The sequence below is a fragment of the Centropristis striata genome, chromosome 2 (genome assembly GCF_030273125.1).
Source record: "Centropristis striata isolate RG_2023a ecotype Rhode Island chromosome 2, C.striata_1.0, whole genome shotgun sequence".
Classification (NCBI taxonomy): Eukaryota; Metazoa; Chordata; class Actinopteri; order Perciformes; family Serranidae; genus Centropristis; species Centropristis striata.
In genome coordinates, this window is record NC_081518.1 from 34,600,908 (window position 1) to 34,626,016 (window position 25,109).

The 25,109-nt window shown below is 40.6% G+C and overlaps 1 protein-coding gene and 1 long non-coding RNA gene across 4 annotated transcripts in view; one reads left to right on the plus strand and one right to left on the minus strand.

Moving 5' to 3' along the window:
• Positions 1-25,109, minus strand: part of LOC131984762 (uncharacterized) — a 101,819-nt gene that overhangs the window by 71,040 nt on the left and 5,670 nt on the right. The window lies entirely within an intron of this gene.
• LOC131984741 (protein unc-13 homolog C) overlaps positions 13,440-25,109 on the plus strand; it is a 114,579-nt gene continuing 102,909 nt past the window's right edge. The window contains exons 1-2 of one of the 3 annotated variants that reach the window (XM_059349682.1): positions 13,440-13,669; positions 20,151-24,468. In XM_059349682.1, the coding sequence (XP_059205665.1) occupies positions 20,349-24,468 (4,120 nt within the window). In that variant the 5' untranslated portion in view covers positions 13,440-13,669; positions 20,151-20,348. The remainder of the gene's footprint in view (positions 13,670-20,150; positions 24,469-25,109) is intronic. The other 2 variants (XM_059349696.1, XM_059349690.1) reach the window with 2 other exon arrangements.

Sequence of the window (25,109 nt, forward strand, 5' to 3'; positions counted from 1 at the left end):
ATCCGAATGTTGGTCTTATTCTTTTATACCTGTTTGTGTTTACAGAGAAAGTGTGAGGAACGTGCGCTGAACTAAATCCAATCAACCTGTCAGGGCGGTAGGGTATGGGTAGGGTATATATATATATATATATATATATATATATATATATATATATATATATATAAACACCTTTCTTGTATATATCTACGGGTAGGGGGGCCATCCGTCCGGCTTTAGGCCGGACAGTCCGGCTTTTAAATGCCCTGTTTGGCTGCAGGAGCAGCCGACCATTTTCGTGTGGTGAACTATCAACACATGGCTCATTAGAATATTCAAATGAGCCATGTGTTGATTCGCCACAAAGCGCTCATGCAAAGTTGCTACCAAAGCAGCAAAGGCAAAGCAGCTATCGAGAGACATGCTAGCACTGACAAGCATGGAGCTAATTGGAGTACAACTCTGCTTAAAACCGGATCATACCAAACAAATATCTGCTTGCTTGTCCGCAAAGTGTCCTCCTTTTTGATGTGAAGGAAATGGCAACCCTACCGGGCGGTCAGAGGTCAAAATACACTGTTGCATATGCCGTTCGTTAGACGCGAGCTAACATTAGCTAACAGTTAAAGTTGTTTTAATCACACTAAATTGTGACTTAGTGTTTTGAATAACTTCCTGTCGCTAAACACATGCCGCTTTCAAAAGAAGAGTGCAGTGTGTTAACAGAGTTGACCACAGAATTTACAAAAAGACTGTCAAAATAAGATGCCTTAAATAAAATATACAAGAACCCTTATTCTCCTTTAAAATAAATCTTAAAATAGGCATTGATTAAGTTCAGTGTATATGATAGAATAGTGAAATTAGATCTGTGGGAGGCCACCAAATTTGGGCTTTTATGGAAAAAAACACTGACTGGCTGCTCCATGTCCTAGTGGAAAGCATGTTGACAGCAATTAAAATGACACAGTATTGGATAACAAAGATTTTATAATACGGTATCTCCTGACTGTGAAAAATGTTATGTGAGGTGTTTGCTCTCATTTAGCCCCCGCCAGCCAGGAACTTCTGCCATGGAGAAGTTTGTTCGGCGGTTCTACAGGACCAATTCAGCCAGAAGAATTAAATGTTCAAAAGGGGGCTGTGAATTGTGCAAATAAAGTGTAAATTACAACTAAAGCAAATTGAATCTGTTTTTCAGTTACCTATAGTAATGATAGTGGTCAAAATTATGTGAAATTGTACAGTTTTTGGTAAAAAAAAGCTTTTTAAAAAAATTTAAGGCCGAGGAACGCTAACCCCGCTGCTTCAGCTGCCCACCCCCCTAAGACCTCTAAAAACCCAGGGAAAACCCTGAAGGCCCTCCTACAATATAAGGGCAACAATCCGAAACATACAGATAAGGAAACTGGAGTTTTTATGTCACATTGAAATGATTGCGAAAGGTCAAGTCACTTGACATCATTCCAACTGAGCTTGTGTTTCACCTGCTGAACACCAGATTGAAGACAAAAAGCTCCAAAACAAACAGGCAGTGAAAAAATGGTACAGGCCAGTCAGAGCACCAACCATTTTGACAACAAAAACGTCCTCAAACCCAAAATAGGGCCCACAATTCATCTCGCCCTCAAATTAAAGCATGGAGTCAGCACTTTAACCTGAAAGTCATTGTATTATTTTGAGTTCTGTATGCTGGAGTACAGAGCCCAAACAATGAAAAATGTCTTACTGTCCTGTACCATCTTCGTTGCAATGAATATACACTATGGAAGAAGAGAATTTACTCAAATATATTGCGTATATATCAAGCTCCACATCTTCACATTCATAACCCTACTACATTTTTATGACTTTCTTGACCCTTTAACTGGATCAGGAGAAACATGAGTGGACTCATAATAAATGGTAATTTAAGCCCTTGCCCCCAGTATTTTTGCTGATTTATAGGATTCATATATGTGGTCTGTTTTACAAATAATCTCACATCCTTGACCTACAACCTTTGGTTTCAGGCAAGACTCTTTATCATAGAAATGTAATCATTCAACCACAAACATACAGTATGGGGCTCAATATGAATTAGATGACGAGCATTAGCGATGAAACACCATTTGACCAATATTTATATGTGGCATGAACTACCAAGTCTAAAAAACTGTAGTTTCTTCCCCGTTCTCTCCGTCATCCCCTCTTTCTCTCATGTGCATGGTTGTGTAGGGAGTACCATTCTCAGCAGTAATACTGACTGATGCCACATCAGGCAACGACAGGGGCCCCAACACACTTTGTGGGCCTTTTATCTCCCAGCATGTTTTGTGCTTGTTGTTATCTGGCGTCTGCAGCCTGCTGCGGGACTAAACAGTAAACAGGAAGTGCCGTGCTGACACATCCGTGCCGCTAACGCTTTATTGTAGAGAGCCTTTGCATCGCTCACAGCTAATTCTAATGATAATCAGCTATGCTCTCTCTCATTGTTGAAGCATCAGGCATCCACACCTGAGGAACTCTGTGTGTGAGTGTGTGTGTGAGGGGAAAAAAATAAAAGAGAAAAACGGAGATAGCACTATTCCTGTGAGAATACTGGTATGTGATTATTTGGCTTTTGGTTACCTTATTACCAGTGTTTTGATGTGGTTTCATAACCTTATGAATGCTTGAATGTGTGTTCGTTATATTTACGCATAGTTTCTGTTCTAGCCCTCCAGTATTGCTTGAAGCTTCCTGGAGAACCCCTAATCCTCACAACAACTCAGCAATAGAAACAACATCACACCCTTGGGTCCTGTGCATTACACTTGCCATTACATAGTCGTATTCCCTAGCAATGCTAGAATATACTCTGCATTTTCTAACAGCTAGCTGTGTGGGATCAGACTATTTCCAGAGACAAAAGTGCTCATTCCAAAGGTACATCACTGATGCTTGAAATGTTTGAGCTTTCTACAACTTATTACTGTTTATATTTCTCCATCTGTCCTTAAATGTACTGCAGCAACTGACAGAGTCAAATGCCGATCAGCGGTGTAACATTTCATAGGGATCCCCTCACTACACAGTGTGCATGATACATTAGAAAGAAATATGTTTGCTAGATCTCAGGACCTTCACAAGAAACAGCACTTCCTTGGGTCCTTAGCAATACACCCAACAAGTGTGAAGTTGATCAGATAAACAGTTGTCAAGAAAATCGATGGACAGACAAAGACCTTTTTAGTTAGATGCTGTTTTTCATGGGGGCTGAGTAATTCTGGGTGTAATGTGTTTGTGTGTGTGTTGCAGTGACTCAGCTGCAAGTAAGAAGTGAAAGGACAGGAATGGCAATCAACAGGTTGTCACCACTGGTCCACTGACGGTTCACTGGTGTGTGTGTGTGTGTGTTTGTGTGTGTGTGTGTGTGTGTGTGTGCGTGCGTGTGACAGTGAGACAGGCAGCTTTTTGCTCTGGGTGAGGTTGAATCATTCAGCGACACCACTAACCAGAGGTGAGGCTCAGTCACCATTGCTGGTCACAAGTTCTCACTATTTTACATTCTTGTCTTGAGCTAAAAGGCTGATTGTCAAAATGAGTCCCATGTCCTCATTTATTAGGTCACATCAAACCAAATCAAGTCACATATTGAGCCTTCCATCAAGTTTAATTTAATTGATGTATTTGCTGATAACCCTGCAGCATTGTAATCATCAGGTTGCTGCTGGGCTGCTAAATGCCACAGTTACAATGCAAAAGAATGGGGGAATTATAATTGTAATTGTATGTTATTGTTTTGTATTCCATTTTTAAAAGACTAGTTAGTTATTTTGTGCATTATCAAAATTAATTGAGTGAAATAAAAATATTCATACCACTCCCCTATTTTTTCATTTATTATTGAACCATGGATTTTATCTGATGCCATGGGCTGATACTTACACAATGTACACACTAGGTTTAAAATCATAACTGGATAGGGTCCTAAAACGTATTCATTTAGCCTGTACGTCAGATTAAATAAGGAGGCAGGGATCTGTCAACCTCCAATCCGTGCCTTTATGGACGACCCAACAGTGACCACTGAGTCAGTGCCTGGAGCCAGATGGATCCTGAGGGGCTGGAGAAAATGTTGGGATTGGCAAAGATGGCATTTAAGCCAGAGAAACCAAGATCCTTGGTGTTCAAGAAAGGCCTAGTGTGTAAGGGAAGTGCTTCAGTACTATGAGTCAAGGGACCCTACAGTATCTGGGGCTGGACTGGCAGTCAAGACTAACAGGAAGTAGAGAGCTGAGGAAGCAGTGGAGCAGGCAGGGTCTCGACTGTGCCATAGACTTCTGGTCGGGACAGTGGCGAGGGGAAGAACTGGTTTTGGATCTGGGAAAGCCTCTAGATGGCTCTAGATTAAGAGGGTGGATTCCTGGATAGCTGCTAGCTGGGATCTGATCACCCTTAGCATGGTTGCCTGGGTGAGGTAGTATGATGTTTGAAGACCTGAAACACCTGATGAACCCTGGTCACATCACTGATGATCTGCCCAAGAGATATCAAGCATCAAAAGATATTTCACAAAAAAAAGAAAGAAAAGACAATAAAAAAAGACAAAGATTAAAATGTAAAAATATCAAGTTGTGGCTTTACTGGGAGGTATGTACTAGAGTTTGATAGTCTGTGAAGCCACATGGAGTTGCCATCATTTACCATTGTGCACTACAGTCCGATAAATCACCTCCAACAGCAAACTGACAACTAATCCCAGTTAGTTGGTGTGTAAACAGCAGCAGTAATTGAGACAGTTTCCTGTTAGGTAGCTGTAGCAGTAAGAATAATTATTGTGATAGCTGTAAAATATTCCACTCAAAACAGCCAGGGGTTTTAGACAAGCAGCCTGTCGTCTGGGGCACAACATGCTGTTTTTCAAGGATAAGCTCTCAGGCCATTAAGGTTTTAAGTGTTGAGCCTCACTCACTCTCAAAACATCCTGGTTTACCTGTAGCAGTCAACAGCAGCGATAATAATTCGCTTAGTGAAGCTGCACAAAGGTACTGTACTCTAGCTGAGTGGAGACAAATTGCCTTGGCACATCTGAGTTCTGTTGGTATATAGAGAACATAATGTAGTATATTTTAGTACATAATTTAAAGGGGAGAATACAGATTCTCTTCATTTACAGCATGTGGGGAATTCATTATTAAATGACAGTTTGAACAAACCACATCTCATCATTAAGAAACCCAAAGGCTTACATCGTGTTGCATCATTGTTTTTTTCTTTTCTTTTATGGTTTATTTTACCAGTTGCATGTTTCACAGCATTATCATCATCATCTTTGTCAGCATTGTTATTGTTGGTGTTTTTTGTTATTGTAATTATTAAGATAATTTTTTAAAATCATTATTAAAATGTTAAATGGACATCATTTATGAGCACCTTTCTGCTTTACCGAACAATCGCTTTAGATTTGGCCTCTTATTCACCCATTTATACCACGCAGTAATACACCACTCATGGCAGAGCTGCCATGCAAGGAGCTGGCCTGCCCATTGGGAGCAACTTGGGGTTCAGTGTCTTGCTGAAGGACACCTCGACCGCCAACCTGGCAAATAAAGGACGACCCACTCCACCTCCTGAGTCACAGCCACCACTGTTATTACTATTTGTAGTAGGAGTCTAGTGTTTTCTTTGTTATCTCTGAGAAAACCACATAAACCTGGCATTTTTACTGGCTTTCATTGCATCAAATGTTTTGTTCTGAATTTCTAAAATAGCTAAATAATTGATCTAGTAAATATTTTAAATGCTATTTTTCTGCACTGATATTTGTGGACAGTCTTACTATGCTGCAGTTGTGTATAATGTGGTAATGTTGGATGTGATATACAGATTTTAGTCTAATGCCACGTGAATGTCAAAATTAGATCTTCTGTGATACATACTGCCTGTCACATCAACACCAGCCCCGAAGTGATAATTACAAGATATCTGTATGGGATATTTTTTGCTGGATTCCTTATTATCCATCTGGCATTAAAGTGTAATTAAGCAATGCAAGGAAAGCAGCACTGTCCCGATGGCATTGCATTAATAAACCATACTTAAACAAAATGAAAAATGTCTGCTCTAGTTAACTGTGGTTCATTTTAAATTCATAAATGCAAATTACCTTGAACTTATATTTTATATATATTTGACGTGAGTGAGGCAAACAAGTGAGCGAGCAGGAATAAGTTGACTGCTTTCGTTAAAATGTTGTAATCAATCAGAGTTACTGTAGTTTTTTGGCAGTAGAGGTGTTTGTAAATGTAAAAAAAAAGTGTTTTTACTCATTTTTCTTTGCTGTAGAGCCAAAGGACGCCTTTTTTAACACAGTCAATCGAGAAAAAAAAATCCATCTTGAAAATATATTGGATTAAAATGAGTCTAATGTAAAGTGCCTCAATAACATATAATCTTACTTGTTTCCAGCAAGACCAGAGATACATTTCTGCCATAAATTATAGCATGAAGTACATTAGCCTGTTTATCGTTATTTTATGGGCAGTTATGTCAAGAGTTAGCTCAACATTTCTGTGTTTGCTGCAGTCTGAACTGTTTTTTTTCCAATTTCACAATAATAAAAAAAGACTGATTGCTGAAAAATATACCATTTGCTTTACAGTGTATGATTTGGAGAGTTAGCTGGTCCCTGTTGTGTGTACAAGGTGTCTGGCAGAGCAGGATTTTTTATCTGCAATGCAGCAGTTGGGCAAAACGAGGAGAGGACTCTGGCTCTGCCAGGGACTTAAACACCCTCTGATTGATCCATAGCATTTCTCTCAACGTCTCGTCAAACCAAACAACACTCCCTTTCTCAAACTGGAGGCTGAAATCTAAACACATTGATGGCATTTTGTGACCCTGTATTCCATGAAATAATAAACATGAGAGGGCAAGAAATCTATATTTGTTTCTCAAACTGAAAACAACCACAACCCTGTTCATCTTTATTTTGATCTCAACACTTACTTGAATTAAAGGCCCTGTCCATGTTTCACAGCAGTGCCTGTTGTTAAAGATTTGTATACTAAAACATGTTTTTCACTCTTGATTGAATTGCTCAGCTCTGAACCTTTCAGTGAGCTCTGAGGACTAAGTGGTTTGCTAGAATTTGTATCAGTGAACCTTTTCTTCCACTTGGCAAAATCTATTAACATTGACGTAATCTATTAACATTGACGTAAGTTTTTCTTGTGTTTCAATATAAGCAACAATACTAAGACAGAACCCTTTAGAATAAATAATAGAATTAAGTGCCATCTGCAAATATATACCACTAAAAAATAATACAATAATGAGTCATTTCTCTCGTTCTCTTACGGTTACTATCACTCTTTGAGAAAAATAGACTACAGGTCATTAAAATCAGCCATACTGAGTGGTGAGTGACAGTTGAAGGATACTGTGCACACTGTGCAGTGCTTTGAATCTTAATGTGCAAATGAAAGCAAAGTCAAATTGCACCTGCTGGCCTGTACATCCTGACACTATCCTTCAATCTGTAGAAGCTGTTCTTTTTAACTTTTTTCTCAAATATACTTTTATTTCTCCTCCATTATGCTCACTACTTTCCTGAGTTAAACTACAGACATTTTTTGGAAAAAGAGAAATATGTACTGACATATGGTTTACCATGACAAGATTAATGTCCCCCTCAGGGTTAAACTGAACAACTCTCCCTTCACTACACTTTCCAGCCGACATTGAGACATTCAATGACTGTTGTTTGAACGTCAATTTAAGGTGTACTATTTCGTTTCAAAAATAATTCTATAGTGAAAGTTTTGTCGACGTCTGTGGCATTACCTTGCCGTCATTTACTGGACGTTCAAGCAGCACCAAAATATGCCGTTATCTCACAGAGCATATTCAGCTATTTTGCTAAAATGTATATAAGCAGAGTGCATTTAGCAGCTTTCATGTCATTAAGACAGAACACAAGCCACAAAACCTAGAATTACAGTGTATATGACTGACTCAAAGCCCAGTCTACGAGTTGAATTTTTGTACTTGACCCACTGATCAATCTTGCTCTTTATCTATACAGAGTTAAACCACTTTGTGTAGAAAGCTCTTTCCCATATATGATGACACACTGCTTGGATAAAGACGCTTGGCTCTTTCAAACTTTAAATAACAAAAAAACAGGAATATATTATATTAATATATAGGAGACGGGAATGTATACGGTAGCCCATAAAGTTGGAATAAAACTATTTTTACCTCTTTCCATGAAATGATTGAGACAATGTGATTTATACTTGACAGATAAAGTGTATATCTTCTCAACAGTTTATTAATCAATCTCTTCCAAACATATCACAATGAAAATAAAACCACAATTACAAGAGGATTATGTCTGAAAGCAAAATTATTCCAGCTTTATGAGCAACAGTGTATAACAATAATTTATATCAACATTAATCAAAAACAAAAAGACAAAGGCACATGCATTTGTCTTTTTCTTAATAACAATATTATCAATTTTTTTCATGTTTTAAAGAGCAGGTCTGACTGGACCATCATTGGAAAAAATGTCACCATCTGACTGTCCACCTCAAAACCACAGTGCAGTTTTTGGCGGGGACATTTTTGCCCAGGGACACAACGTCACCGTCCAAGCAATGTTTGCTGGGTTTCCTTAAGTTTAAAATGTCACTCTGTCCAATACTTTGGTTTATTACCATTTCTATTTAGTGCTTCCATACAAAACTAAGATGGTAAAATTGTATAATGACCAAGCATCAACATGTAAGCATGTTGGCATAATGGCAAGTTTTTAGCTCAAGGGACAGATACATAGCCTCACAGAACTGCTAGCATGTCTGTCCCCTCTTGGTCGTGTTTCTTTGCAGACAAATTGGAAAAAACAGGGACAGAACTGGAATTTTAGACCTCATCTTGCTGGACATGAACAGGTGTGAACGATATTTCACTACCATCATTTCACTCTCACCCACTCCTATTTTCAATTTAAAACATTTTTTCTTTGCCATTGTGCAGAGACCCAGTACCCATATTAAACTATCTCTGGTTCACCAGGTGCTAATATGATGAAAATGTTAATCCACTATAGTGCTGAAGGCAGCGCAAATTGATGCCAGCTGTGTGTCGACAGCTGTGTGTGATCTGAATACACCCCTTTAATGTGCTCTCTTCTCAACATAAATATAAAGATATTTTCCTTGAAGCTGATGGTCATGTGCTAGATTTAATGCTACATCAGCCCTCGGCTATCCCTTTATGCTTCAGTGGAAGGATTTTAACCACTAAAGGGATATATAAAGGCCATCTGCCTGTCTCATTAGTGCCAACTTCCCTGTGTTTCTGTCTCCTGAGAATAAAGGTCTCAATATTTTGATTCTTCTAGGTTTAGATGAATGCTTTTGTACCATGATGTTCCTTAAGAATACAAAACTTGTATCTGCAAAAGTCACAGGCACACAGCAGCTCAGCATTAAGTGTCACCTCTGCAGGTCAGAAATTGCAAGCAAACATACACACGCAGACACCTAAGTGCACATATTGACAAAGCTAACCAGAGGAATGGTTCTCTGGCTCTTTGCTTTGTGTGGAGAACTGATCCTAACCACATGGGGGGCGGTTAGGATCAACTGTTTTGCTGTCTCTTGTCGAGGCAAACTCTTCCGATGATGAAGATGAGCTATGTAGCAAACACAAAAGCATATTAAGTTCTCAGCCTTGACCTTGACACAGCGCAGTTTCCGCTCTGAGACTTTTTCATGCAATGCCCTGTATTGCAAATGTAACATTTTAAAATCCTATGAAGAGAAACCGTTGTAATGTATAAACTATGTCTGTTTTTGTCAAAAGTCTTACAACAAAGCAAAGCAACAGAACAGGTAAATAAGCAAATTTGTGTTTTTTCCCCCATCAAACTAAGGCAACTTTTATTAGCTTCACTGATTCATAATGATTACAGAACTGACATAGTACAACTGTCTATCACCAGCCTAACAACAATACAGTAAGAGCCTAAAAATTGGCAAATTACGTGGCTTAGAGAGAGGAGATACACAGAACAAGACTGGACCTGTAATTGATCCCTGAGGCACACCACTGAAAGATCTACTGAAGCTCACAGTTATTTATAGTCTTAAGACCTTTTATTAGCAAGCTATTTAAACCAGGCATGTGCCAGATATACAATTTAAAGCTTATCTAGAAAGATCAATATTGTCAACTGCAGCACTGGTAATGAGGAGAAACAGCATGAAACAGCCACCACAATCCGCCTGCTGAATGTCATTTGTGACGCAAAGAAAGGTGGTCTCAGTGGAGTTAAAGTTAGGTTCAAGTCCAGGAGCAGAACAGTTTTTTTACACTGAAAATGTTGGATAAAAATAAAAATAGAGAAAATAGTATTAAATAGATTAATAAATTTGAATACATCAATAGAGTGCAATGGTTGTGCATAGTAGCCAGTAACAGGAGAGCTCTTCACATGTAGGCTGGCATCAATGACTTTTTTCAACAGTTGGTGATACATTGTCAAATGGACTAGATTATAAATTCATAATTATGTGAAATAACACTTAATAGATTGATGAAATTAGCTCTTCTAAATCTATGTTTTCTGAATGTTGGTTACAAAACAGCGTTTCAGATTGAATGCCAGTGATATTGTAAATGAGGAAAAAACATCACTCCTATGACGTGATTTATTTATTTATTTAATTTTGGCAAACAAAATCACTGTCATAGATTGAGTGATGTTTAGAAGCCTGTTAGCTGCCTGGAAAAGAGTTTATTTTATCCATTTGCAATCAGCTCACAGAAATAAGCGTGTCATACATCCTTAACTCAACGGTTGTACAAGGCCAGTAGCTGTTTTCGAAACAACAGTGCACATCAAGTTTGTTTCTTTTCTAGCTGCACTTGGCCAGTCAAAATTTGTGTTTCAAACACTATGGTGTCTTCATGGAGAATGACGGACAACTGGAACAGAGTAGGTTTTTAACGACATATTGGAGTTTTAAGGCCAAGAAGCAATGCTCATTAAATTGGTTTACCCGGTCACCCTGCTGCTCAGAGGTTGTTGTAGGTAACTGATTGCCAAATCAGTAGAGTAGATTTCCCTGTAAATAAGACTGAATACTCAGTGTACTTCTGTGCTGTCCGTTCAAACTACAATAAAGACAAAACAATAATAATCAGAGACATGGGTGTCCTAAATGCGGAATGTCCTCGTTTTGAAATAAAAAATAAACACTGTGGGTCACAGAAAAAGAGAACCAGCGAAGGAAAGGGCTGATATTTGTTACACAAGCTTGGAGCGGCGAGGGCTGGAGAGAAGAGAGGGGAGGAGGGTGGGGGATGGAGGTGGAGAAGACCTCGGGAGTCTTGGCTAGCTGTCCCTTGGCAGCTTGAGGCACAAACAGAAGCAAGGGTCTCTGTTTCCATGAAAAACAGAAAGTGAAAGCATAAAATACACAAGAGTGAAAGGGATGGAGAATGGAACTGAAATAGAAAATTTGAGGAATGAAGAGGGGTGAACCCAACAATATAATATAAAGCATTGTTGTTGTTTTTGTCTCTATTACATAAATTACATTTTGTGTTGATAGATATTTACTGTGACAGGCAGCTCTACAGCATATGATAAATGTTGCACAATTGAAAAACTCAATTGAAATAATCTTCTCCAGACACAACTAATTTGCTCATTTGCCCCAGTCTTAGATCACATTAGACTTGAGCTGAACCATGTCAAATGCTAACATAAATCAGCCTTTGTTCTGCTATCTTTGGCTGAACACAAGTGCGTTGCAGTGATTGGAGGGGATCATTTGGGTCAGACCTCCTCAGAAACAGCTGGGGTTCTAGGTTGCAGTTGCGCTCATCACCAGCAGGGGGCGAGCAGCAGCCGTGCACAACATCAGTATCTGCACCCCGCTCCTCCAACCCTCGCCTGCACACATCTCCCTACATCCCTACCCCTCTCCCATGTGACGGAGAGAGAGGGAGAGAGAGAAAAATGTGATTTCGCTAGAAGGCCAGACAATTAGTGGCTGTTGGAGGAACGCATGACACACATATCAGCTGAGAGGGGAGAGCAAGACTGACAGAGGGAGGCAGACTCACGCACGCGGGGGGCCAGCTGAGAGATAGAGACGGAGGGAGATTGGGTTTTATTTGAATGCTTAATCACTACCAAGGCAGGGGGAGTGGGTGAAATTATGTGGACTATCATGTGACCCTCCACCTGCTATATTTTAACGTCACTGTGTCAGTCTGAATTTGTCCCAACACATTAGCCAGAATTAACGAAATGTCACACAAGGACATATTAAATAAATTACTTTTTGTCATTTAGGTGAGGTGAAGTGTAGTTTTAGTCCAAATAATAAGGTGTAAAATTCAGCCACGTGCGTTTCACGAAGCTGACGGTGTTTTAACACGCCAGAGAACATAAATGACTAATCTGCAACGGGAATGAGCAATCATGTATGACGACATTTCCACTGAGAGACGTAATTAGATGATGTGTGTGATGAAGGCTACTGATGGGAATGGCCTTCTGTAGAGACTGGATAGTGGCTCGGATTATAAAGTGTTTGTGTACGTGTGTGTGTGTGTGTGTGTGTGTGTGTCTGTTTGACAGAAAGAGATGAAAGTGCACTGCTCTTACCATTCATGCCCATAAATCCATGCACGCGCGCACAAAAGCAGTGGCACGCGTACACAACACACGCATGAGCCCTGACATATTTTTAAGGCAGTACTCCTGTAGCCTAACATGTTCTTCCATGTGCATGTGATGCTTAAGGTTTATTGACCCATTACATCATTCTAATGTCTCCATCGGAATGTGGTAGGGTGTGATCATAGGTTACAGTTTCCAGCCAAAATAATGCACAGCACACACTAACACACTCTTCCATCCTTTTCGTTTCGTCCCCTCTCTCAGACTGCGCGCAAGAAGCCTGTGTTTGGGGGTATCTTGTGTGTTTGTGTGTCTGTGGGCTCGACCCGATTCTCTTAGCCCGCCTCAGTGAGCACAGAGGGAGAGGGAGGGAGGGAGAGAGAGAGAGAGAGAGAGAGCGAGAGAGAGAGAGAGAGAGAGAGAGAGAGAGTTTTGTACAGGGGAGGGACAGACATTCTCCAGCCGGGGAGCTGAGTCTCAGTCTGGGCAGCCAAGAGCAGTGTCTGCCTCCCCATCACCACCACCCGTCTGCATCCCGTTTTGGACTAGACACCCCGTGCTGTGACACTGCCTCGAGCAGGGGTGTGTGACTGTGTGTGTGTGATTGCGTGTGTGTATGTGTGTGTGTGTGTGTGTGTGTGTCAATCGTGGAGAAAATAAAAACCCAGCAGCTTGCGGCATTCAAAGGCAACATCTTCGGTCCCCCATAACGCGAACAGGGGAGCGCAGCAGAGGAGCGACAGTAGGGGGGAGCCTACAGAAGGTGGCATGGAGGAGAAGTGTGTGTGTGTTTCTGCGTGGAGGCAGGGCTGTGGGATGTGGTGTCTGACGGACGCGGAGAGATGCTGCTGTGAGCTCTGGTATTAGCAGGCAGCTGCGCACCGAGCCGATCTCCTCCCTCCCTCCCCTCCTCAGCTGCTCGCCTCGCGCCGACCATTCGCTGAAACCGGGGAATCTGCTCCACACGGCTCGCTGTGCTCACTACTGCTGGCGTCCTGCACGGGGATTTGACACGACCAGGTATGTGCAGCGGCGGAGCCTATTTGGGCACTGGATGCGTGTTTGCATGGCGGGCGGGATCTTGACTATTTGACTCCATCCTATATCTTCTTGTTGCTTCCCTCCCCTCCCTCTGTGGCCCTGTCAGTGGATTAATGAAACGTTATTTGAGAATGATGCGGTTAGATGGCATCATCTGTCGATGTAGCTGTTGTGAAAAATGCCAAACATGTGTGGTGTTGGTGTTATTTCATCGTTTTGTTCTGCATCCTAAAACCCAGCTCTGATACAAACACTGTCGATTCTACAAATGTCCCCATTGCTCCCATTCTAACCATTTATGTTATGCATAACGCACAACATGAACGCATGTGAGCAATGCTTTTGTTTTACACTGAGCAAATGCGATGAGACTGGCCCTCGTCAAGCCAGCCAAAGAAAAGGTAATATTTTGATTTATGAGGCGAGACAATCTGTTGTGATGTTGGCTGGTTTCCTAGGGCTGCAGGCAGATATTTCACTGTTGGGAAATACACAGGTTAGGAGAAGGGAGGCACAATGTAACTGAGGATGGGCGTGAGGGCAATATGATCTGAGGATGCACACACCCTCACATGCTCATCCCCCACTGGTATGCTCAGCTCTCCACTTGGAGCTGCAAATGCATGCTTAAAAGCAATCATGCACGGAGGCATGCATGGTGCACATGTGTGTGCACGCACGGCTGCACACACAGACGCACAGGCAGAACACACCCACATGTACACACCAATCCACACTCGGCCATAATCCATAATCATGTGTTCTCGAGACATGACGTAACAAACCTATCATCTATATCCATCCGTTTGGTTTGCAACAAAATACCCCTGAGTCTCACCCAGAATGAGAAGAGAATGAGAAGCACATCACAGCATGGAGTCTAATTGCTCGCAGCACAATAACCTCAAATTGGCATAGTTGCCTTTGCATCAAGAGAGAAGAGCAGATTGTACTATTGTGAGAAATGGGTTAGCATGCCTTCAACTGACACTCATTTTCATAAAAGCAGAGTGGCAGAGACTGCACAACTGTGCAGAAATGGAGTGTTTCAGAGTGTTCAGCTAATCTGATGCGTGAAGAAAAGAGGGGGGAAATAGGTCCCTGGACATTAATGCAGGCCCTGGGGTAGCAGAGCCTCAGAACATAGGCTAGGGAGTGGGTGTGGCTGAGGTGCTCCCCCTTTCTCTGGAGGTTTCTCCAGTCTGACTCACAAATAGGAGGGGCTCTACCTCAGGGCCACAGGAATTCCCACATTTTCTTTTATCACTATTGCAAGCTTCTATTTGTTTGGAAGCTCTTATCTGATGAAGCGAGATGATTGCAAAGACATCTTACAGCATTTTAGACATGAAGTAGGAGAATAAGTTACATACTAAGATACTATAGCAGTTGAAGGTTCAGCACCTTGCTCAAAGGCACATTGCCTCCGGATTAAAAAGGGTGAAACAAGCAGCTTTTTAGAAAATATAAAAACTCAAAATACCAAACTCCTATACATTCATATGCATCTCTAAGGCATATGGATAATATAGCATGCTTGAACACAACATATGATGTAATAAACTCTATAACAGCTGGCTATTGTAGGGACCACATGTTCCAGACAGGGCATTATTTATGGTGGGCACTAGTGTGTGTGTGAGAGCACATGCTACTTACATAAATTAAATGTTTATGACTCATCCTATTATAAAAACTAATAGCAACTGTCCACTTATCTCTACTTAGGTGTTTTAGAACGAGCTTCAGCACACTGAATCGACTTATATTACACTACAAAGCGAGGATGGAGACTAGCAGAAATAGACCGAGATAACCCCAACATGTAATCTTATAACTCACATGTGCTTGTCATGATCGCTCGGAATAAATGGTACCATTTCATTTGTAGCCCATTTGTGGCTCAGTCTGCTCACAGAGCCATGTCTTTAAAGGTTCTGTGGTCAAATTGATAACACACATGACTGGGATAAGATGATCTAGTTATCTGTGATTCTTTTCTCCTAATTCTTGCATCATTACGCTCTAATGGGACGATACAGGCGATACCATGTGGATATTATCAAGTCATCAACTCTGGCTCTGGAAGACGACAAATGCTTCATTTCTTAAACCTTCACATGCAGATGTCAGGATGCTGGCTTTGTAAGGAGAAAGGCAGCTCTCTAATTGGTAATCAACACTCATTAAACAGTAGTACTCTTTTATTGTGATTTGTCCTGACAGAGTGCAGCCACATTGCAGCCACAGTGTTTTATGTAAGTGATGTTCCTGTCACTGCTACAGTAAACAGCGACATATCCCAGATGCTGTCAGCCATGATTGTAGCTGTAGCCCAGTGTACTACATTAGGGCATAACAAAATTAAGATAATTGGTATAAATTAGCCAGCAATCAATATTAGGTGTATTTTGTGAGAAGTGTTTGATGATAATTTTCCACAATCGTTTAGTGTTTTAAAAATACACCTTAAAAACAATTATGTTTTGATTATACTTAGAACAAAATAAAGTATGAACTCTCTACAACTCTCAGCTACAGACACCTGTCTGTTTACCCCTCACACCTGGAATATAATGCAGTGTCAAAAACAATACAAACCAGATATTAACCATAACTGGTCTTCCAAAATAATTTAAGTATTTCAGAATTCGCAATTCCTAGAAAGGACTAATGTTAACGATTAGCATTTGTAATTATGGAAAGTATTCATTTATATATAAAATCGAACCTCGTAGCGCACTTTAAAACTCCGAAAGATTGGTAGGCTAAATAGACTTACAGATGAGATGATTCAGGCGTGGAAATCCAGAGCGAATTGGGTTACTGACCAGGTGTAGGTCTATCACACAATGGGGCGGAGCCTATTTATTCTTGCTTTTATTTAGATGTGCCTCTTGTGTTTTCCTTCCTTTTTAAACCAAAAGCTCAGCTCAAAGCCAAAGTTCTCTCTGCCTCCCTTAAGCTATGACATGCTGTAATATTGTCAATATTAGATTAATATTTTTGCTTTGTTCAAATGATCTCTTCAAACCACTTTTGGACCTTGAATTCCAAACTTTTTTTTACACAGTGTAACATATCATTTGGTTATATTCAAGTATTGCTGGAAGCCATATCTGGTCTACATCCAACACTGACAACCACAGAGGGGAATGTCTTCAGCTGGGCATTAGCAGCACATTTCTGCAACTTTAAGAGACTCTGCCTGCAATCTCTCAGATACAACATCCTCTGTATCACCTACATATCTTGAAGGGGCAACACAAGTTTGTTAGATCGTACAGAAAGTCTGGGGGAACTAAGCATGCTGACCCAACAGCCCAGCGAGAAGTGCTTCATCTCAGCAGACAAAGTAACCAGCTACTCGCTTCGCTCACAGGCATGATCTCAAAAATAAAGCCCAACACTGAGATCTCAGCTCTATAAAAGATTAAAAGATACAGTAGTGTTTGATACCAAAGTTGATCTATATGCATTTGCTTTCTTTGTCTTAGAAAGGTTGCCAGTTGTTATTATCATCCACCACATTCCTCCAAATGTTTTTAAAACCAATTGATTTAGTTTCGGTAATCTTTTATTGGTGTCACCAAAATGTCTAACTCCTTTGTAATTCTGTGATATATTCCTTTCCATTGCACTTCATTTTGTTTCATTTTAATCCACAACATTTTCACTCGTAATTTCCATCTTCTATTTTTTAATGCCCGCATTTAATTCTGCTCATTATATTCTGTTATTCAAGTGTGTAGTTAATAAACCTATTTATTTATTATATAGTCAATTTGGGGATTTCTTTTCCACGCGATACACGATAAGGAATCACTGAACAGGAAAAGAACTTAGTCATTTCAGATTGAGTGATTATAAGTAAAGACTTGTTTTCCAATTAATATTAAATGATTCTCACAATGAAGTTCTCTTGTCATAGTTCATCCTGCTGAAGCGCTGTATAGTCACAACACTTATCAATCAGCATGGCAGTGAAAACCCATGCAGATGTTTTCACTGACTCTAAGCTTTACTCAGGTTGGGTGGAGCCACATTGGGAAATTAAGTGAAATTACCAAAATCTTCACAACAGTATTTATGATAACAGGGTTAACTTTCCCACAAACACTAAGAAGAGTAAAGGAGATGTCAATCAAATGTTCAATCCCGATTCCCAAAAAGTTGTGATGTTGTCTAGAATGTAAATGAAACAGAATGCAATACACTGCTTTTTGACATTTTTGCTTTTATTTACATTTTATTTGGGTTTTTAGGTTGGTAGTTTCTCCAGTCCAAGCCCAAACAGTTCTGAGAAGAGCAACTAATCAGGCAACATAAGTAGAAATGCCTGTGTAGTGCGTGTGTAGCAGCTTTAAATATTCAATTGGATTGCAAGTGAATCTTGAGGGATTCTTGTTTATTGGGATACCATACCATGTCATTGACAAAACAATTCACATGAAATAGAACTGGCTTATTCACTTATCCTGGTGGGGTAAGTGAATAAGCTATCACTCTCCAACCCTAAACTACAAGTACCCTTGAGCAGGGCACTTAACCCTCAGCTGCTTGCTGATTCACACAAGTTGACTGTGCATTGGCTGAGCGCCTGTCAGTTGTTTTTTTTTACATGCACATAGAAGTTTGAAACTCATTTGAAAGCTAAAAATATCGGCGGAAGCAGTTGAGGCAATGTCAGGACATATTTAAACAATATCTAATGTGATTTATTTATGGCGGGACAGTTTTGGGTCATGACCCATCAGTTGCAAAAGGCTGCTGTTGGCTTTACGCCCGTCTACAAGAGAGCTGAGTCATGAACCTCCCCACACCACGAACTATACTGTAATCTTTCTTTACCTCAATCTGTTGTCATTCCATTTGTGTAATGACACTTTTTCGACCACACTGACCTGTGACTATGTTAGGAAAGTTTTGGATAGGAATCAGTAGTTTACAATTAAATGAAATCTTAAGTTAAAGTGGCTGAAGTCAGTTTACTCATCTATTATGCTCCTTTCAGCACTACATACATTAAAATGTGTTTTGCTGCTCCAGGCCTACCTCAAACCTTGTCCCCTGAAGTTATCAAATAGTCAAGCCCCTTGATTCGTTCCATTATCCATGAATCTGGCAGAAACACATCTATGCTGGCAACCTGGCCTTAAGCTCTATTTGCTAATGCCTGGTCCTTCTTCAGAGCCCAGCATTAAAGGCTAACTGTGATGCTGTGTTTCACAGCTCATTTGAAGTGAGCATGTCTCTGTGGTCATGAGACTGTAGACACATCAAGTTCTATACCCCAGAACTAATGTGGAGCAGCTGTCAGATTCTCCACACAACAAACATCCCTCTTTCGACTCAGTTGGCCAGTTCCACTCTTTAGAAAACACACACCTCTCAGAGTAACTGCAAACTATTGAAGGCTTGACACTATGCAGCATGATTCAAGAAGTCTCTGATCCCTTTCCCATGAGACCAAGATGGCCATTTTGTCCTTTTTGTAACTCTATGCTGCACTTACGCATTATGACACCTGAATGGTTCAGGTGCTGAACCATTGCAATGACACTAATTGGAACATTAAATGTATGACAACATAGGTCATTAACTTCATCATTTTAATTAGTGAAAACACCCCCATCATTATAATCAATATATGGGTAATAGCCAGCAAATATGATTTTAGAATAGTTATGTGTTAAAAAAGAAAACAAGGAAAACATGTAACATAGCAAAGCATAATAAGACCAAATATGGTTCTTCAGTATTTTTCCATAAGGCTAGATATTCATTTATGATAAACACACTCTGACAAGAGTATTGTAGCTCTAAAGCAATTAGAATAATTGGCTCTCCTGCTGTAGAAGCTGGATACATCAATGTAGCCAGTGTCTATTGACCTTGACTGACACACAGTACACACATACATGGATGCACACACAGTCATATACACATGCAATTGATTGCCCCAACCCCAGACACACAAGCATATACACACTACACAATGCACGAACACTATACTCCCTGTGTCTTTCCTTCACTTTCTCTGTCAACACCTCTGGAAAATAGTTAATTTTGTATGTGTTTGTTGTTTGTTTGTTGTGCTTGGTGTTTTAATTTTTGCTGCTGCTGTAAATAATAATTCCTAGTTTGGGATCAATAAAGATCCCAAAGACCTCTAATTGGGATGGGTGCCTAGGATGCTCTGTGGGATTTGCTGTCAAGCCACGTACTTAAAATTTTGAATATATAAAAATTATTAGTTATTTTCTGCATATGAATCATTAGATATTTGCATAAAATGTTTGGAGATTGCTCAATGAGATACTTTTCATATTATGTGTGCTATACTGATCTTTGTACTAACAAAGTATTAACTCAATATCAGCTACTCATGTGTTAAAATGTGATCTGGGAATCAGCAACCAAATTGTAAAGACAATATTTGTTGTTTTTTGTCTTTCAGAGAGATGCTCCTTTTCGGGAGGAATGTCACTGGATTTAAAAATTATATCGAGTCTCTACGTGGATTGCAGTCTCAGTGACTGTGAACTGGGATTCAACAGTTAAGCACAGGTTGATTGTGCTTGGCTCACCACAGCTGTATTCTCAGCCAACTTTTTCTTTCACTAGATGATAAAAACAGTTCACAGGATTGCCATCCATGGTTTCTGTCCTAATAAATACTATATCATCCTACATTAAAAAGATTTGCAAAGGAATGTTTACAAAGAAATTGGCCAACCCAATAAAGAAGAAAGAGAGAAGCGAAAATAAAGAGCCCAAATTGACCACTGATTTGCAAGCACACAATCTAACTCTCTCTACAACACTGAAGACTACAGTTAAAAAGATTTCCAAATGCTCTTCGGCACGTAACATTTCGCTTGAAGAAGACGACGGAAAGAACGACTGCTCATCCCTGTCACCCACTTTCAGTTATCGTGTAGCTATAGCAAATGGACTCCCGAAAAACTCTCTTTTTTTGAATAATAATGAAAGTATCTTTCCTGAGGTTCTTTCAATTGATAGTAGTTACTCTGACTCTTTGAGTGAGACAAAACTTGTCAGGAGACTGGATGAGCATAAATCACACACTATGCCAGTAAGACGAAACAGAAAGAGCCTCATCAGTTTGGCTCCCTCTGATGGCAGCTCTGAGGGGGAACGAGTGGAACGCTCCAGTCTACACACACTTAGGCTGGGTGCTCTACGCAAGTTAAGAAAATGGAAAAAGAGTCAGGAATGCGTATCCTCGGACTCCGAGGTGAGCAATTGGAGGAAAACCTTGGGCATCCGGAGCAAGTCCTTGGACCGCGCCGGACGACAGCAAAAGAGCTCAACCCTAGAGCCTGGCTCCTCCTCCACAGGTTGCATCAGTCAGACCCAGGATGTCATGGAGATGATCTTTAAGGAGCTTCAGGGGATCAGTCAGATAGAGACAGAACTGTCTGAGCTACGTGGCCATGTGAACGCCCTAAAAAGCTCCATTGATGAGATCTCCAGCAGTGTGGAAGTAGTTCAGAGTGAGATTGAGCAGCTTCGCTCAGGATTTGTCCAGTCTAGAAGGGAAACGCGTGATATTCATGACTACATAAAACAAATTAGCCACCAGGCCAATAATTCAACCTTGCGGTTCCTCAATGTTCCTGAAGAAAAGCCAGAGAAAACAGAAAATGTAATATACAAAATACTAAAAGACAAAATGGGATTCATTGATGCCCTTAAAACAATTAAAATTGAGCTTGCTCATAGGTTAGGGCAACAAAGAGAATGTTCTAATGCAAAACCCCGCCCTATTATTGTTATTTTTGCAACAACCCAAGACAGGGATGTTGTCTTGAAAAAGTGCTATAAACTTAAAGGAACAGGGATTACAGTCTCTACTGATAGCTTAACTCATGATGGAAAGGAGAAAAAAGACAAAACAATGTCTTCCTCACAAACCTATGAAAGCATGGATATAAAGGTCTCAGGAAAGGATAAAGTAGTGGAGAGCGATGACTGGGACTCAATGGACAGTGATAAAGAATTAGACGAACTTAGCAGAAATAAATATGCAATGGTGATTTCAAAGCCTGTTCACAAGTGTAAATCAGAGAAGAGGCGATCCCATGACCATAGCCGGTCAGGAGAGGAAGCAGGCTACTCAGGCGCTGTTCACTATGCTGATGACTCTTACTATGACCCAGACAAGCATGCAAAGGCTTACTACTCTGATTTGACCCCTGGATGGCTTTCCCAGAGTGACTATTCCACCCCTAAACTCAGTCGTTCTGAGTCTGACTGCTCAAAACTTTGCCAGTCATACTCAGAAGACTTTTCAGAGAGTCAGTACTTTACACGGGCTAATGGCTGCTCCCTGCTGTCCTCCTCAGATCAGGAACTTTGGCAAAGAAAACAAGAAGATATGGCCTCCTCCTGGTATGCTAGCGATAGTAACCCACTCGGCCAGGATAATCAAACATATGAACACAATGAGGTTGAGACGACAGAAACTATTGACAGTGGGGTTAGCAATGGACTTGTCTGCATGTCAGGAGACAGAAGCCACTACAGTGGCTCCCAGCTCTCTCTGCAAGGTGACCTATCACCGTGGAAAGACTGGCATCATTTGGAGCAGGGTGCTGACTCTGGCTTGGAAGCCTCTATAGAGGTTAGCAGTCCCTTTGACCCATCAACCATTCCCGGTTTTCCTGAAAACATCACTAAATGTCAGGAGGTTGATTTACAGTTTGAAGGAGAAGAGGAATTTATGATGCTTGACAGAGAATCTTCACTACCACCAATAACTACACACATTATACCTCCCGTCACAGAACGGGAGACTGTCATCAAGCCATCTGCCAGGCAGCCTAAGGAGGGAAATAAGATGATCACAAAAGAAAATACAAAAGTATCTAAAGATACCAATAAAGCTGCTGCTAAAGTTACACATAAACAAACTAAATTGGCTCCTAAAGAAGAAACCACCAAAATATTGCCAAAGGAAAGCCCGAAGGTATCTGCTAAGGTGTCAGCTAAAGTGACCTCTAAAGCAGCTCCTAAAGAGTCACCTAAAGAGATTCAGAAATCAGCAGCTAAAGAATCCTCTCAAGCCCTCCCTAAAGACAGTCCTAAAGTCCTACCTAAAGATGCCACAAAGCCCACAGTTAAGGAAGTATCAAAAGCGACCTCTAAGATAACTGCTAGTGAGGCTGCTAAAGTCACTCCTAAAGTGACTCAAAAAGATAGCCCGATAGTGACTCCTAAAGAAAGTCCAAAAGAGTCACCTAAAGAGAGCCCTAAAATAACTCCATTTGAGAGTCCCGTTTCAACCCCGAAAGAGTCCCCAAAAGAATCCCCTAAAGAGTCTCCTAAAGTTATTGCTAAAGAGCCCCCACAAGTTGCACCTAAAGAAGGTCAGAAAGTTGTTACTAAAGAGGTTACCAAAGAAGCTGCAAAACTACCCTCTAAAGAGATTCCTAAAGTCGCATCGAAAGAAAGTGGTAAAATACCAACTAAAGAAGTTTCTAAGATTCCTCCGAAAGAAATTTCTAAGATTCCTCCGAAAGAAATTTCTAAGATTCCTCCGAAAGAAATTTCTAAGATTACACCTAATGAACCCCCGAAGGTAGCACCTAAAGAGAGTGCTAAGGTGCCCCCCAAAGAGACACCGAAAACCACCCCAACAGAAGCCCCTAAAGTTACGCCCAATGTAGTCTCTAAAGATGCCCCTAAGGAAACCCCCAAAGTAGTTCCGAAAGATAAATTCCCTGAATTGGACGTCAATCATAGCTTTCACCAGAGCCAGACTAAATCTACAACTATGTACCGCAGTCAGAGTGAGATACGAACAGAGAAGGTTGAGGAGGTTCCCAAGTCTTGGAGTAGTAGGCTCAGCATAGATCTCAGTGAGAAGTCCTTTGGTTTTGGCTTTGGCTCTACACTGCAGAGGGCCAAGTCAGCTCTGGAGGTTGTTTGGAAGTCTGGCTCTCAGGCCCCTACCCCTGCTCCTCCTGAGGAGACCACCAACTCATCATTTATGGGGCGTTTCCGCACCATGTCCACCTCTGGAACAAATAGCTCTAGTACTACAACGGACTCAGACACACCCATAGAGCCTGTCTTGAACAAGGCAGAGAAAGATAAATCAGGTGCAGAGGCAGAAGCTGGGGAACAACTAGTGGACAATGAGACCCACTATGTTGAAGTGATGGAGCAGGTACTAGCTAACTTGGAGAACAGAAATAATGCTAATGAAACAGAGGAAACAGAGGAGACAGATGAGCCTGCACAGGAGTGTGAGACTTCTCAGGACTATGATGTGTCTGATGACATTGAGGCCTCTCAAGACAATGATCCCTTTCAGGATTTTGAGGCCTCCCAAGACTTTGAAGCCACAGAGGACTATGAGACAGTTAAAGAAGCATGTGTTCTGGAGTATGATTGCAATTTGGATGAAGAGTACAGTGAAGACTATGAAACCCAGCTCACTGAAGACACTGCTGAATATGATGCAATGGTGGAGTATGTAGATGTAGAAGAATTGGATGACAATGACGTGACAGAGGAGATGGAAGAGGGTGATGAGGAGTTAGAGGAGGTAGAGGAGATAATAGAGGAGGCTGCTGAGATGACTGAAAAAGTGGAGCAACAGGAAGAGGATGAAAACAAAAATGTCCCTGAGGAGAAACCTGCAGAGGCCCCACCCAAGAAGCGTGTTAGACCCACATTCAAGGAAGCAGCACTGAGGGCCTACAGGAAACAGATGGCTGAGCTGGAACAGCAGATCCTGGCTGGGGGTAAGACTCTTCACTCATTACTGTTTATCACAGTGTCAATTTGATTCTGTACTGTTTAGCAAGGCTTTACATGGGCAATACACTTTAAGAACTATACCAGTGATTTTGTGTTACAGTGCATTAACTACAAATTGTAAATCCTTAATAGTAAAATACAAAATTTGTAATCATTTCACCTGCAAACATCAGCAAATATCCACAGCAAGGAAAGCACAACGTAAATTTACAGTTTCAGAAAATGTGAGAAGATACAGTGCAGCAATCAACTCTTAAATATTAGATGTTGGAACATCCTTTAAGATTTCATGTTTCTTCAAGTTGAATTGATATCATACTGAAATTAATAATAAGAAAAGGCTGTCTACAAGGAGGCAATATAAATCCATAAAGTTAAGGTATGATTTTAAAAATGGTGGGAAGTCTAATAAAGTGTACACATTTTGTAGTGAATGGGCTAAAATATAGAAAGCATCATTATCCTTGGTAATTTAAAAAAAAGTGTTTTAGTGGAAGTCTGAATCACAGTAAATGACTTTCATTTATGTGGCGGAGACAAGCCCAAGACTTGAAACTTGGTGGTTTAATATCATCGGAATTATGGGACCTTAGACTTTGATCAACTTGAAGGATGTCTCTTTGAA